General features: G+C 35.4%; 1 protein-coding gene across 2 annotated transcripts in view; it reads left to right on the top strand.

Moving 5' to 3' along the window:
* The first annotated feature begins 377 nt into the window (after nt 1-377).
* The window catches only part of FTO (fat mass and obesity associated), a 191,681-nt gene continuing 176,386 nt past the window's right edge, over nt 378-15,672 (top strand). Inside the window, exons 1-4 of one of the 2 annotated variants that reach the window (XM_017741071.1) lie at nt 403-481; nt 3,949-4,071; nt 5,399-6,056; nt 14,043-14,186. In XM_017741071.1, the coding sequence (XP_017596560.1) occupies nt 5,441-6,056; nt 14,043-14,186 (760 nt within the window). In that variant the 5' untranslated portion in view covers nt 403-481; nt 3,949-4,071; nt 5,399-5,440. Of the gene's footprint in view, nt 482-3,948; nt 4,072-5,398; nt 6,057-14,042; nt 14,187-15,672 lie in introns of both variants that reach the window. The other variant, XM_017741072.1, reaches the window with a different exon arrangement.

The raw sequence follows: 15,672 nt of genomic DNA, 5'->3' as shown, positions 1-15,672 counted from the left end.
TATGAGCTTTTTACCTATTGGATGCACAAATTGAAGTAAAAAACAAAATGAAAAGGAAATAAGAAATTAATGTGTAATTATAAAGGAGGCACGGGTCTGAAGAACATGAGGCCAAGATGAATTTTGATCAGTGTAACAAGGACTGATTATCTAAAAAAGAATTTAGGAGTAAAAGTACTCACATGCTCTAAAACTACCTAAACTGAATTACTGCTTTGTAAGTGGAGAAGTTCCATGGATTTTTAAAATTCGTTTTTCATTGTTTAATTTTCCAGAATTGAAGGTAGTAAGAGAAGTAATTGCACATGGTTTTGTCATTTTACTACAACTACTTTTATACTTCTCTGTTTATATCTTGGTTTTTAATCTAATTTTCTGTTTCAATTTTACCCCTCCAAAACAGAAGAAGAAACTTCTTGAAGAACTTGGGGAGAATAGGCTTCCATATCTGACACCAGCCGATGCTGATTTCCACCAGCTGGTAACGTATTTCTTTTAACTCGTTTTAAACTAAAATGGCTGTTTGCACTGAACAACAAATAAATCTTCCTTTGAAGAGACACTGTGAAATCTGATATGAAAAAAGATATCCTGATGGCTGATAATGCACTTCCAGGTGTGCGAAATAAGATCTCTAGAACTAGGATATTCACAAATGAGAACTTAGTGAACTTCTTTTATTTTTAGGTGTTTACCCTCAGTACCAGTAATGTATAACAGTTAATCACAGTATCTCATGCTTTGTTGAAACAAAATCCATGTCACCATTCTTTTAATTTATTGTTTTCTGAGTGGTAAAGAGACTTTTATAGCACTTTTAGTATAATAGGGGGAATATTAACATAGAAATTTAAATTTTAGGGGGCTTAATTCTACTTTCCAACAATAAGTAATTGTTAAGACTTTGCTTACAAAACAAACTGTGGAAACTGGAATGCCTCAAATGAAACCCAACAGAAGTAAGATCAGGCCCAGTAGCCACGTGAATAGTAAACCAAGTGAGTGTATGGAAGAATATAATGAATTAATAAGTTTTCTGCATCCATCTTGGATCTTTCTACATCAGCTACAGAACTCAGGGTAGGTTCAATCAGATCAAATTGGATCATGGTAAGACAAAAAGGTGTAGGAAATCACCTGGGTGTTTGAACAGCTCCAGTGAACATGCTCACGTTACACGACACAGGAGCGGTGCCTGCCCTGTGTTGATACATGGCTCAAAGATGGGCAAGCGGACAAGAGCTGGGAAAATTTATAAGAGCAAAACAGACGGATTTTCTTTTTTCTTCTTTCTTTACACAAAAGCCCAAATACGTTCCTTTCAGTCTTAAACTTACGCTTATGAAGAAACTCTTCCCCCTTTTAAGAATCAGGCAGCTGTCTTTTCTCCTCCCTAGTCCTGTTACATTCCCTCCTGTTTGTTCTCTTCTATCTCAGATGCTGCCAAGAGCTGCTTTGCCCAGCATCTTTTTTTTTTCCCCCGTCTTTGTAAATTCACCTTCCTGTGGAGTTGATGTGAAAAGAGAAGGTGGAGTCAAGGTTGCCCAAGTGGCATCTCTTTTGCTCAGGGTCAGTAACCCATAAATGTAGAAGACAATGGGAACAAGATAAGCAGTAAAATCACACCTGTTCAAGCTTTAATTAAGTTTAGATAAATTCTTTTTGCAAATATAGAATTATACTTTTTATGTAGTGTTTGTGTGCATACTAGGTATTTTTAAGTATATATGATAACCATAAGCATCACAAACACCTTTTAAATTCTGTGGTGGTTATGGAATGTTACTTCAATCACAGCTGTAGAAATTGAAAGTTCCATGATGCTTAAATGCACTACAGCTGGAGAGGCAAAGAAGGGTGAGAGCTTGAAGACAACAAATCGGCAAAGTAAAATATCACATATAGTTTCGTTTTATAGTCTGTCTTTCCTGGACAGACCTGCTCTGCTCCTTGAAGGATCCACCTCTTACAAAACAGTATTCTTTGAACATATTGGAAAAGTTAGGTAGGATGCAACAAAAAAAATCTGCCATATCCTGTCGGGTATGGAAGTGTACAGGCTGAACAGAAGTAAGAAATTCCATCACAAGCAAAACTTCCACTGACATCCTCTTTCAATGTGTTTTGCCTGATGAAGGGTTTTGGAAATGGGCCCCAGGCCATGAGCTGAAACAATGTAGTGTTTAAAGCCAGTACTGAACAAGAAAGGGCTGTAGCAAGGTAATTCCCAAATATTTGAAGTGCAGACTATCATTTCATGATGAACATGGTAGTTTGCTTATCAAGGGTCCTTATTGCTGATTCCTAACTTTATCCTGTCACGCGAGTCCATAGGGTGATTCTCTGTGTTGAGCATCACCAGCAGAAGTGAAAGCATATTTAAAGTCTTGTGTGTAACATTCACAAGATGATTTGAGCATCAAACGTGCTTCTTTTTTCTGTCCTGTAGTTGCCTGTAATGCACCCACTCCTTTCAGAGTGAACAGTGGGTTGACCTTTAATACTGGCTGTCAGAGTTACAACACAGAGTACATGATTACTGCCCTTCCCCATCCCCCTGAAACAACAAGGTGTCTGGTGTGAACCCAGCACTCACCCCGTGTTCTGATCCTGTAATTCTTTCCTTATGGAGGGCACAGTACGGGCACTGGCTGGGGATTTAAAGAAGACCAGGCTGTTTTCATGTGATGTGTTGGAAATTTGTTTCCACTTCCTGATTTCTTTTGAGATACCTTAATGATAAAATAGTTCTTAAGCATGTGATCTTAAAGCACAACCCAAAGGTAACATGCCTCTGACTTGGCTGGCAACTAAATGTGCAAGGCATTACCTCTGCAGTTCAGGAGGGAAATACAATGTTGTTACCTTTGTAAAAATCTGTGTTCTTCCTTTCTAGTCCATGTTTTCAGGCGTTTAATTGCTTTACGTCATATTGTTATTTCCCTCCTTCTGTTTCTAATAATTGTTAGGAATTTCGTGTGTGTGATTCATGTCAGAAATTCACTGTATTTATATTTTCATATAAATGGTTTAAAAATGTATCGTATTAGTGACTGTTCAAATATACCATAATAGCATATGTAATGTGGTATGATTATGTCCAGTATACAGAATTATTTAAAGAAATACTGGGGTACTGCTATAGCATCTGTTAGTGCTCTTTCTTTCATACAGGGCATTTGCATAATGAAAGAAATAATGAAGTAATAATCTTTATATGTCACAATATATAATATTCTGTCATTATTAAGTAGGATTGTGAAAGAATATTTATGATTCCCATCAGCTTGTACCTACACATCTGACTGCAGAGTCTTACATTTACAGTTACTGATTTCACTAGGTGTTGTTTTTAAGGATTTTTTTCACTGTACTGTTCAAAGGCTGGACATATGCAGCACTGATAGAAACAAAAGGGGCAGTTCAGGACCTCTAAAGGAATCATTTCAGGCTTTTGACAAGCTCAGGTGAACTTAGTTTATCAAGTTTGAATTCATTTCTTTGAATGAGAGCTGGGATCCACTGTTCTGGGATTGTAGAGAGACCTTTACACAGATCTGGGACTCTTTTGAAGCTTTGATGTTTGAAGCTAAGCATGTAAATACAATTGTCAGAAATTATTATCTGTAGATACTGTTACAGGTTTTTTTTCCTCTCTCTAGGAAGCTAGTTTTTGGAACCATAAGAATGGATAAAGAAAAGGAGTTAGCTTCACTGTAAAAATTTCACAAGGAATGGTGGTGAGGTTTATAGATAAACCAAGATTTATTATGTGTAATCATTATTTTTAAAATAGACTTCCTTTTATGTTCCCCTTTTTAGTAGAAACAAATGATCCTATAAAGCCAGCTCTTCAGTGTTGTAGGATAACAGTGCATTACGATGCAAAAGTCTGTTTTCATGCAGTGGAAAATGTGCATACTAACTGCCTGGTTTGTGTTTTTTAAGGGCACGTCCTTTGGATTTTGAAATTAATTTCCTGAAAGACGGGTTTGAATGAGACTTGGAAGTAGATAGTACTAGTAAAGTGGGTTTGAGTTGTACCAGAAGGAGCTCACAGATGGACTGTAGGTCAGTGTGGTGCTTTGTGATGGTGACTTTTATTTGTCTCTTTAAAAGCACTTTGAACATAAGCTATTAGACCAGTAGAAGTTTTGACAGGTCAGTTTTGTGCATCCATGTGCTCTTGCCCCGTTGCCTAATGCCTTCAGATTTCAGTTTACCTTAATATGTGTCCCCACACCACCATCAGTATCTACCTTTTATCCAGACTAGTGATTAATTTTTGGAGAAAAGGAAATAGGTGTGGTGAGTGCTTGGGAGCTTCACAAGTGCTAATTGATACTTGATACGCTCACATTACCACCCTTCCCTTACTGGGGGCACTAGTTTGCATCTGTTTCTTTTATTTATCTATTAATTTTAATGAAATACATAAGAACTCACTCTTCTTAAGCACTTATTCTCCAGCCTTTTTCCAGTTTGCCAAACAGTCTCAGCAGTAGTTAAAGCAGACTTACAGGCAACCAATAAAAAGTGTGATTATGTGATACTCACTTCCTTAGAAAACCAGATTAACAAAATAAAATTATCCAAGCCTTCCTGGAGTGGGAACCACTATTGTGCATACAAAGCAAGAAGCTGCTGATTAGCAGTGTTATACCTTGCTGGGAGTTGTTGCCTCCACACACGGCTGGATTCTGAACTCCAGCTGATACCAAAGCTGGTGTGGTCACAAGAGGATATGAGGAAAAAGGATATTACAGGTAGGGAGCTGGGGAGGAAAATAAGTCTGGACATTTTCTGTTATCAAAAGAGAGCTTTTATGTAAAACAGGAGAGCTGATTGGCAGACACTAAGGAAAGTAAAAATAGAAAGGACCAGAATGTTAGCAGCGCATTTTTTGAAAATTTACATTTTAATGTTGTTATTTTTTCCCTGAAAAGTATTGCTATATAAAACTATTTGAGTTTACATAGCCCTCTAGATTTCTGTACATCAGATTGAAACAGAATGGTCTTTGCAACCATTGCAAGAAGAAGAATCACTTTCTTACTGCTCGATATTCTATTGTTTATATACTTAAAGGCGGCATTATCTACAGATTCATCAGACGAGTTATATGTTCTACTGAGTTCTTCTGGAGTCTTCCTATTTATTTATTTGGAGATTTGCCCTGCTTATGCTCTCTGGCTGAAGCCAGTGATACATATCCACAGTTTGTGCAATATACTGAAATATGAGAAAAAATTAACAAGTGCTGGCATCTGTTTCTTCACCACATTCTAGACTCATGCTTGTTAACTTGACAGCTTTGCCTTGTCTTGAAATATCTTGACTCCTGTAAAAAGAATAATTATTTTCCTATTTTTGTTGTTTGGGTTTTTTTCTCCTTTAGTGGAAGACCAAGTATTCCAAGCTGATTTTCAGGAAATCTGATATGGTACCTGAAGAGCTCCATCAAATGGTACAAGAAAGCTTTCTGACCTTGCGAGAACACAACTGTTTCTTCCAAGATCTTGTAAGGATCAAAGGAAAAGACTTTCTTACTCCAGTGTCTCGTATTTTAATTGGAAACCCGGGATGCACTTACAAGTACTTGAACACAAGATTATTTACAGTTCCTTGGCCTACTGAAGGTTATGATATAAAATATTGCAATCCTCAAATACATGATGCTTGTAAAGCATTAATGAGACTTAATGACTACTTGCATATTGAAGCAGTCAAGGCATTACAAGCACAAAATTTGTTTGAGACCAAAGAAATTAAAGATACTACTGTAATAGATAGGGAGCAAAGTTTTGCTACTTCTCTTACAGAGCAAGGGTCTGTTTCAAAAGTTCAAAGTGGTGTTTGTGTACCAGAGGATGACAGAAGTCTAAAGAACAGAACATCTTATAACTTGACTTTATTAAATTATATGGATCCACTACAAATGCTGTACTTGAAACAAGAACCTTACTTTGGAATGGGGAACATGGCAGTGAGCTGGCACCATGACGAGAATCTGGTGGAAAGGTCAGTGGTGGCTGTGTACAGTTACAGCTGTGAAGGTGAGTGATGGGACTTGAACAGTCGCAAGAATATCTGAAATCCCTGAAGCTGTCCTCTGTTCCCTTGTGTGTATGTACATAAGCACACCTGCATGCTGGTCTAGACTTGTCACATGCTTCTGAATGCATTGTGGTACCTTTTGTATTTAAGCCTTATCTTTATTTCCACTAAAACCTGTACAAAATGCCTGTGTTTACTGCAGCTGGCTTAGCAGTTGTTCTCTAAGTAGATTTAAAAATTGGTATAATTAACTCCCTGACTAAGAGCCAGGAAATCAAAATCTTTCAAATACCTTTCTCAGGTTAATGCATGTGCATGTTTTCTATCCTGTAAAATGTTTCATTGTAGTTGAGATCACCGTTTTTATGGTGTTATTTATCACACACAGACTTGCTTTTCTTTATGCTGATTTTACTACTCTTTTTTCTTTGGAAAGATCATTTTCAGTTGGTTTTGGATAAAAGTATCACTGTATTTACTTAGAAGTATATGCATTTTGTCTGGGCATGCTGCAGTGTTAATGCGTGTTTTATGGAGGAGTTGCCAACATCTCCCTAGCTGGGAAGGGTGGACACTGCATTGAAACAACTGTTGTCTGACAGACTTTGCAGGCTCTTGCTTATTTTAAAACCACTTGTGTACAGTGTTTTGGGGGTGGTGATGGTAAAAGTGCAGTTGAGTCGTCATTAAATATTTCATTTTTAGTTTAAAGTACCTGTCCCATTTTTATCATTATTTAAGAGCAGACATGAGGATTTTTTGTTTGTTTTGTTCCTAACAGTGCTTGAACAAAGGCTTGGATTTTTGTTTAAATGACTCTCAGTTTTGCAAACATAAGATTAGAATTTAGACAGTTGATCTTGAATTTGCAAATGTTCTGTTCTGTTTCATAATTGACAAGGCATTTTTTTTCTTCCAAAAATCCTGTGAGGTTTGCTTTAGAACATGGGAAGAATTCATGTTGACTTCAGTTGGTTTTGACTAAAGACTGTGATATAAAAATAATAGGTTATACTCCCATGTGCATTCTCTTATTGTCTTTGTTACTAGTTTTGAAATTCTTGGTCACTTTTTTACTTAATATACAGCTGAATTCATATTCTTTATATTTTCCTCGATATAAAACATCAACTGGCTTAGCAAACTGAGTAGAAGAGATTTCCTGACAGATAAAAGTGTAATTTTCTTCATGAACTTCTTTATGTCGTATTTGTCAATGGTGTCAAGTAGATGTGATGGGATTTTTTTCAGTAGTACTGTAGAGAAATATTTTTTCAGTAGGATTTTAAGTTAAAGAAACCTAAACATGAACTTGAAGTAATAATACTGTGTATGAGGATTTATTGTAGTATGTTTAAAACTTTTTTCTTTAACATAAAGTTTGCTTATGGAGGGGGAAGAAAGTGAGTCCCTTTAAGTTCAGAGAGCTATAAATTAACAAAAATGAAAGCTGCTATGTTTATTCATAACTTGTGAGTTGATTTTGTTTCTTTTATTCAGCAAGTTGAATAAGTAAAAATTATGGTGTTTTAAAACCACTGCAAATTCTGTAGAAGATTTGATTGATGTGGGTAGACAGAAATACTTTATATATTTAGACTAAAAATTATTTTGATGTCTATGTACAATTAATGTTTTTGCCAAATACAAGGTCTTTTTTCATAAATATGCTTACAATTAAAAGTTTGTATTTTTTTTCTGAAAGGTTTGGAAATAGACATGAAAACAAAGAAACCAGCATCTTTCTAGTAAATAAATTGATTGTTCTATCATTTACATTTAAAAAAAAAAAATTAAAAGTCACTACTTAAAATTTTGCTGGTTTTGCATTGCTCAAGTTGGGTTCTTGAGCTTTAGAGGGAGATTCAGGTGCCTGACATGGCTAATGAAGCATCATGGAGAAATGTCCTGCAGTACAGCTCTGTGTGCAAGCAGTTCACTCCCATCTCTGTGTTCAGGGTGTGGTTGTCATTGTGTATCCTTGAAGCAATGACCTGCTTATTCATAAATTGGAGGAAATGAATCCTATTTACAGCTTGGGAATATGGTTTTGTAACTGAAGTGACAGTAAATATTTGTTAACATTTTGTACCCAGGGCATCCAAGAGGATTTGATTTTAGAGAAATAGATTGTCTTCTTGCTTTTCTGATTTTCTGTTTACAGCTTTCCAATGCTGGTGGTTATAAGCTCATCAACGTTTATATTATTATTATTCTTTCCAGTTCTCTATAATGTCAATGTTTTGATGGTTTTCTGCAGTTCAGAAAGACTTTCAATATTTCCTATATCCTTGCCAGGTCTCCATAACTCTGAAACATGAGGTTCTCAACATCTTTTTGAAGAATATTCTTATATCTTTGTAGAATCATGTCTTGACTTCTCTTATTTTCCATAAACATATTTAATTTTATGCTGATAACTTTTATTATTACTTACTCCATTAATTCATTTAGTATTGAATTAGCATTGAATTCTCAGTGTAGTGTAAAAAGACTGTCACAGACTCATTACAGGATATATAATCAAGAGAGTAGATGTAATCAGAATTTTTTTTATGGAACTATTTTTCCTTTAAAAGATGTAGATATGCTGGATTAGTAATTTCCTGGGAGAAAACAGTGATTCTGTGGGAAATGCAAACAGAAATTAAGCACGTTGAAATTTGCTGGAACTGGCTTGATTCTCTTTTCTGCCAGGTCTTGCACGTTTGTTTTGTCAGCTCGCAGTTCCTCCAATCTCTGAGGTGCTCCAAGCACTGAGGGTCTGTGGCAGCCTTTAGCATGTGGGAGCTCGGGCTTCCATGGCTGGTGCTGAACTACCCTGCTAAAAATGCAGAATCCCCAGGTTGTCAGATTTTGGGCAGCAGGAGCCCTTGGAGTCAAGTTGTGGCAGCTCTGTCAGACTGTTTAGAGATGCACAACTCAGCTTATATGGTTTTCTTTTTACTTTCATTTACATTTTTATATCAGTATTTGTTTTGTACCTACTTATTGGATTAAATAGCATTAAAACACATAGTACTGTAATTGAAACAACTTGTTTTCTTGTTTATTTTTTCATTGTTTGATGCCATAATGAAAATTTCATGTTTGAAACTTTGATCAGTATTAATTGGAGTAGAAACAGTTTTCAATATGCCAGAAAAGAAATTTAGACATCAACATAAAGATATTGGAGCAAGCTGATATTCTAATTGGCATCAGTGTTTATTTTCTTGTTTCCAGTGTAAAACTCTTTCAAAGCAACTTCAAATGAAGTACATTTCTAACAACAAAATAAGGTAAAGATTTTGCTTGATGCTTTTACTTACATTACATTAGGTTAAGAGTAGATTGTCAAGTGATGAGAATAGGGCCTCATAAAAGTTTGAGAGGTTTCCTATTAGTGTGTATGCTGCATGGAAGTGCATGAGTGGGAGTGGTGCATATGCAGAACTGAATAGGTTACAGAATGTGTGTTCAATTATACTGCCACTAACACTATTCAGAATTAATTTACGTTTCAGAATGTATCAAGGAACAGGAATTTCAAATTTTGACCAATTCAGCATTTTTAATAACACATTAGCTTACAAATACCCTACCACCTGAGAACATGAAGGTAAAAAAATTGTTCAGGATTTTAATATAGTAAGCTAATAACCCGTATTTATTTCCTGCTGCAGTTATAAAAGTGAATTTCAATCCAGCAGAATAAAGGCATTTTCAAAAATTGGATTTTATCCATGAAAAGTTCCTAATGACCAGATTTCCATCAGGTCATTGTAAGTTTTGTAGGAAGTTTTATTACGTAGCAGAGCACTAGTTGGTTCTAAAGATGTTCTTTGAAGTAGAGACTTGTTTCAGTTACTAACTTACAGGAGATGGAAAAAAATGTAAATACTAGAAGTGTGTCCGTCTTTCTCTTACCTGAATTTCCCACAGACTGTGTTAGAGGTTGTATAAGTAGTTTTCTCTAGATTCTTTACCGTATCTAGTTTGTCTTCTTGCTGTAAGGCCTATTTGCTGTTTAACTCTTGAACTTCTAAACAACTGGATCTGTCTGCTGACAAGGTAATGTTAAAAGGTTTAACGAACTTACTGTTAGTTGCAGTGATGACTGATCTTGAAAGACTTTTTGTGCTTGTTTCTTCTGTGAAATGCTGTTTGTATGGAAGCAACATCCTGGCACATAGCCTAATGATGGCTATTTCATTTAATTGAGAATAAACATAATTGAGATGCACTACAGATGTATGTTTCCTCACCATGTTAAAAAAAATCCTGAAACTACAAAAGTTGTTCAGAATTTAAGTCAATCTAACTTTTTAGTTGACCAATAACCCTCTTTATGTACTCCTTAATGGATAAAAGTCATGGAGTAGATGTTTTTTGAAGGACTGGAATAGTTTCTAATGTCAATAATATAATAGAAATATTGTTTGTTGAAATAACAGAAATGGTATGTAGAAAATTTTATGTTACTCATTTCTTTAAAAGTAAGTGCATGAAATGGTCATGGCTCTAACTTGTAGCATCTGGCCAGTTGGAATTGTGTTTTGAGAGTCACAAATTTTTAGTGATCCACTTACTTTCACAGTAATAGATTTGAATCCCTGTTGTCTACAAAGAAATCATCACTTGAATAGACTGTTGTAGGTTGTGGGGTTTCTTGTAAACATGTTCTCACTGATTGGATCAAATACAGCCTCTCCTGTATGAAGAGATGACACAATATTCTTTGGTCTTATTCTAGTGCTTTTGTCCCTGATATATTTGGATACAGCTTTCCAAACATGAATTGATAAGAACATTGTTGACAAAATCTTACAATTTTTGGTTTTGTGAATGTCAGTTAGAAGAAAAATTTAAATGTTAATAGAGTTTAAGCTCTTACGCTATGGCTTTTCAGTAATGAGGTAGAGGAAATAACTCTGGATAGATACTTATTCTTTCCCATCAGCTGCTGAGAAGCAAAACATGTTCTGCTTCTTTTACTTCTTGCATGTGACATATATAAATTGCTATTGAAAGACACTGATAATTTGTATATATTTTTTGATTGAGGAACATGTGCCCAATTTCTTTTACATTCTGGAAAAAATCAATCAATCTGTAAAAAAATAATATAACAATGGTCAGTTGGATTTAATGTGAAAGTAAATGCTTACAGTCCTTGTTCTTAGCAATGTGTTGGCAGTGATTCTATTGTCTTAAGAAATGGTGTGTAAGTTAGGATATAATTTGGCGTTACAGTTTTACTTGAATAGAGATCATTTAGGTTTCAGAGCATCAAAAAAGTCTCAAACTCTGGAAGATTTTGAAGCCAAATAGCAAAGAAACCTTTCAAAGCTTTTACTTTCTGTGCTGTGGAACAATAACCAAAGTAGTTCCAGGAAAACGAGTTTCATATTGTTCTGAACCTAACCATGACCCAAACCTGATAAGATTAGATCTTAGTGCTGGAACATCTCTGAAATTTGAGCTGTCTAGTTAAAAGCATAGTGTTGTGGCCAATTTTCTGCAGCTACATTCTCTCTTTCATGGTTCTACTATAATTACAGGTTTGATGAGGTATTGTTGTTATGTTGTGGTAAGCTTTTTACTTCATGACACCATTTTATTTGGGATGCCAGCTTAAAGGTTTCTTGCAAGCCCAAGTCTGTAAATCTCTGCTGACCAGAATTCAAATTTGCACATAGTTTTGTTATCCTTCCATTAAATACTTGTATATTTGACCATTTTTGTATGGCTTACTACAAAATAAGTTTTTGTTCTTAAGGTGATGGGTATGTACAACATCCACATGATTTATTCTCAAATATTTATGATTTAGATGCATCCAAATGTTTTCACTTAAATGGGAATTGTAATTATGTCAATAAATATGCAGCATTCAGTCATTCCTGAGGTGTCATAGAGAATTTAATAACAACTTCTTTTTATGTAGAAGTTTGTCAGTGCTACCTGGGGATATGCCACAAATGTTAAGGTGTCTTTTTTACCCCTTGCTCTCACTTTCAGGGTAGCTTGCATTTAAAAGCAAGTAGCAGCTTGCTTCCATTTGTTACCAAAATAACATGGTAGGAGCAATCAGTTTCAATTGCTGCTGATAATTATAAGGTGCAATAATTGAGAATACAGAGAAAAGGAGACTGTGAGCTGTATTTGAACTCAGTACTTAAGCAATAAAAAATTTATCAAACTGCAAAAAATAAGTCATTTTAACGAGCACATTCCAAAGGTGCTGGATTTATGAGGAGACCCCAGGAAACTTTGATTGAAATTGCTGTCTCTGATTGTAGTTCTATATTTTATTGGTGCCATATTGTGAACAGTGCTGCTGCCAAAGTGAATGGGAAAGCAGCATAACAGAGAGAGTTAACCCAGAAAGGTTACTTCTTTTTATAATATCCATGATGTATTGCATTAAAAATGCCTTGAAAGCCATCCTATTTGCAGTTTTCAGAAAACATTTTTCTTAAATTAAGTTACGATTTATCTGAGCAGGGTAGAAAATATGAAAGCCCCTTGAAGAGTTTAGTATTGATTTTTCTGAGTATTTGTTAGCTCTTGTTTTCTCATTTGTGTGCTCCTTGATGGAGGGGCCTAGAGCTGCTCCCAAGCCAGAGCTTCAGTGGGATGAGAGCTGCAGCAGTGAAGGGAGTGAACTTAAGAGACTGTAAGAATTTTCACTTAAGAACATTTAGATTGACTCTTTAATAGGCTTTATCTCTCTGCTTCCTGAATTTAGACAATATTTAATTGACATAGTAGTTAATAAGTTAATTGTCTTAATTTTCTAAAGGCTGCCCCCAGCCAAACAACCTGCAGTAACCATGTGAGGTGAATGACATGAATATTTTTAAAATGTGAGTTTGTGGTCACACTTCATGTGTGCCTCATGAAATAAGAGCTATACATCTTTAATATTTTTCTTCTAGAATTAAATTTAGACGAAAGTTTTAAAAATCATTACATGAAAGCATGTTTCAAGTGGACAGTGAAATGGACACAGTTACTAAGTTGTAAGTAAGAATTGGGCATGGTACATAGTTAATTTCTAACTGTTCACTGCTGGTTTGTGCCAACTGCTTATTAAAACTTCATCCTTCCTCTGTCAAAATGCGCTGTTACTTTAGCTGTAAAACTGTTACACCATAACTCCCAAATACCTTGTTATAAATGCTGACTGTATCTTTCAATTTATACTGCAGTGAAGTAAGCTTATGAAAACAGTTCTGAGGGATTAAGCTCTAAATACTATTTCTATGCAGTGGATTATTTTTTCCCCAAGCTCAACATGTTCATGTTGCTTAATGATAAGAAAAGTGTTGTGACAAATGTATTGAAGCTTCATTGGCTCTTGCACATGTTATCTAGCATGTTTGACCAGTAATTTTGAGAAAAGAATGACAAAGATGGTTCCAAGATTTGCTTTGCTGGTCTAGACTGTGTTTTGTAACCATTATTTCACCTTACTTTGCCTCAGATCAAGATTTGGTGAAATTGCAAGTACATAAACAAATGAAATTGTTCCTAAAATGCTTTGGCAGTTTGACTTGAAATTCTTTCAGAAGTTATCTAGTGTTATATCAGCGTTGCTGCATTTAAAATTTTTTTTTCCATGCTTATAGTTTTAGTAATGAAAAAAACTAAATTGAGTGAAGCTTAACTAAAACTCCCCTTACATGTGCTTGAGAATTTCAGAAAACCTTGAGTCCATTACAAGCCTTGACTTGATTAGCCTTTGCTTGGTAGTTAACATAAACTTTTCGTCTTGGTAATGTTGGTTGCAAAACAATTCTTGATCTCATATGGCTTTTTTTTTTCTTTTACCTATTTTGAATTTGGAGATGATGATTATAGAAAATTGAGATTATAGAATCTTTAAGCCTATTAAGATTGTACCAATATGGGGTATCTTTAAGTTTAAACCAGAATCTGTGTTTATGATTCTTACCTGTTCTCTCATTTTTGTGGTCTGTCTCTCTCTCTCTCTCAAGATTCAGCCATAGAAGAAAGCAATGAACAAGAACTGAAGGGAAGAGACCCAGCTGTTTGGCACGTAGGCTTGAAGGTAGCATGGGACATAGAGACACCTGGATTAGCAATACCACTTCACCAAGGAGACATCTACTTGATGCTTGGTAATTTTTAAGGACTAAGAAGTTGAAATTTCTGTTGAAAATAGAGAAAATTACATTTATGTTAAAATTAGTTACCATACCTTCCTTCCAGTTAGGGAATTTCCTTATTTAGAAAGACATGAAATCTGTCTGGAGTATATAATAAATTCCTTCTACCCTGCCTACTTACGGAGTATTTTAGGGAACTGTTTTTCTTAATGTTGCTTTCACTTCACAGCTACCCTGCCTACTTACGGAGTATTTTAGGGAACTTTTTTTTCTTAATGTTGCTTTCACTTCACAGTTAAGAAAGAAATAGCCTTTTTTCACCTTTTCTGTCTGTTGTGCAGTCAGAACTACTAGTCCAAGTCAGGCTTCAGACCATAAGCAGAATTGCCCCAGATCATGCTTCTTCCCATCATCAACTTCTTTTCAGACCATAAGCAGAATTGCCCCAGATCATGCAAGAAGTTGTGCTGTATCTGTCCCATCCTTGTATTTCTAGATGTTTTTTGTATTCTTAATGCAGTTTTTCTGAGCATCTCTCATGTTCAACAAATAAATTTCTGTTCTTCACCTTGGCTTATTAAGTGGCTCCTGTATTATGTAAGATGTGAATAAATGTCTTAAAGTTTTCTGGTACCATGGTTCTTGAGGTTTCAATCTTTATGCCAACCTGTGGATATTTTATTAGTTTTACAGTACCAATTTTATACATGACACTTCTCTCCTCCTGCTACACTTTTCCATGTCTATATTCAGACATGCTATTTTCTAGTAGTGGGATTATACTAAGATCATAATGAACAGAGCTGTCTTACTCCAAGAACGAGTCTCAATGTCTCAAGCGTAGAGGATTAAAAAAAGAAAATTAAATTGAGTTAATTTGCTTGAGCAGCTGAGCTCATGTGCTAAGGTTTATCCATTGAAAGAAATGAAGTGAGAACTGTTGCTAAGGTTTATTGACACAAAATCTGTTGCTTTCTCTTTTGGCTTGTGTTTCTCTTGGTTATCATTTTTGTTAAAATAAATTTAGTTATAAATCACACAAAAACAAGAACAAGGCCTCTGACAACATGATGTTTGCCTGTTCAGTGTCTTGGCTTGACAGACATCATCTTTGAAGACTGAGAGCACTTGCAGAACTCCCTACTTACGTGTTTGTGACTTGGAAGGAGGTATTCTGTGGAATGTCCCTAGAATGACTTGTACACTCCCAACTTTATGGGCAGAACAGTCTTTTGAACTTTACCTTTCACAGTTTATATACTAAAACCAATACATTCGTAAGCCATCATAAAAACCATATACCATTCCTTGTTCTTAGTCATCAAATCTTGTGCACTGTCATCAGGGAAGTATCTTGTGTAAAAAGTACTGGACTAATTGTGCTCTGAAGTATGTTCAGACATGGAAAGATCAAGTGTTAAGATGTGAGGTCCTTTGACAGGTCTGGATGTGCCTCCCTTTTCTGTATTTGTAAGGGTTTAAAGTAGAAGTCTAGAGG

The sequence above is a fragment of the Corvus brachyrhynchos genome, unplaced genomic scaffold (genome assembly GCF_000691975.1).
Source record: "Corvus brachyrhynchos isolate BGI_N302 unplaced genomic scaffold, ASM69197v1 scaffold26, whole genome shotgun sequence".
Lineage (NCBI taxonomy): Eukaryota > Metazoa > Chordata > Aves > Passeriformes > Corvidae > Corvus > Corvus brachyrhynchos.
This window is presented reverse-complemented; position numbering and strand designations above follow the sequence as displayed.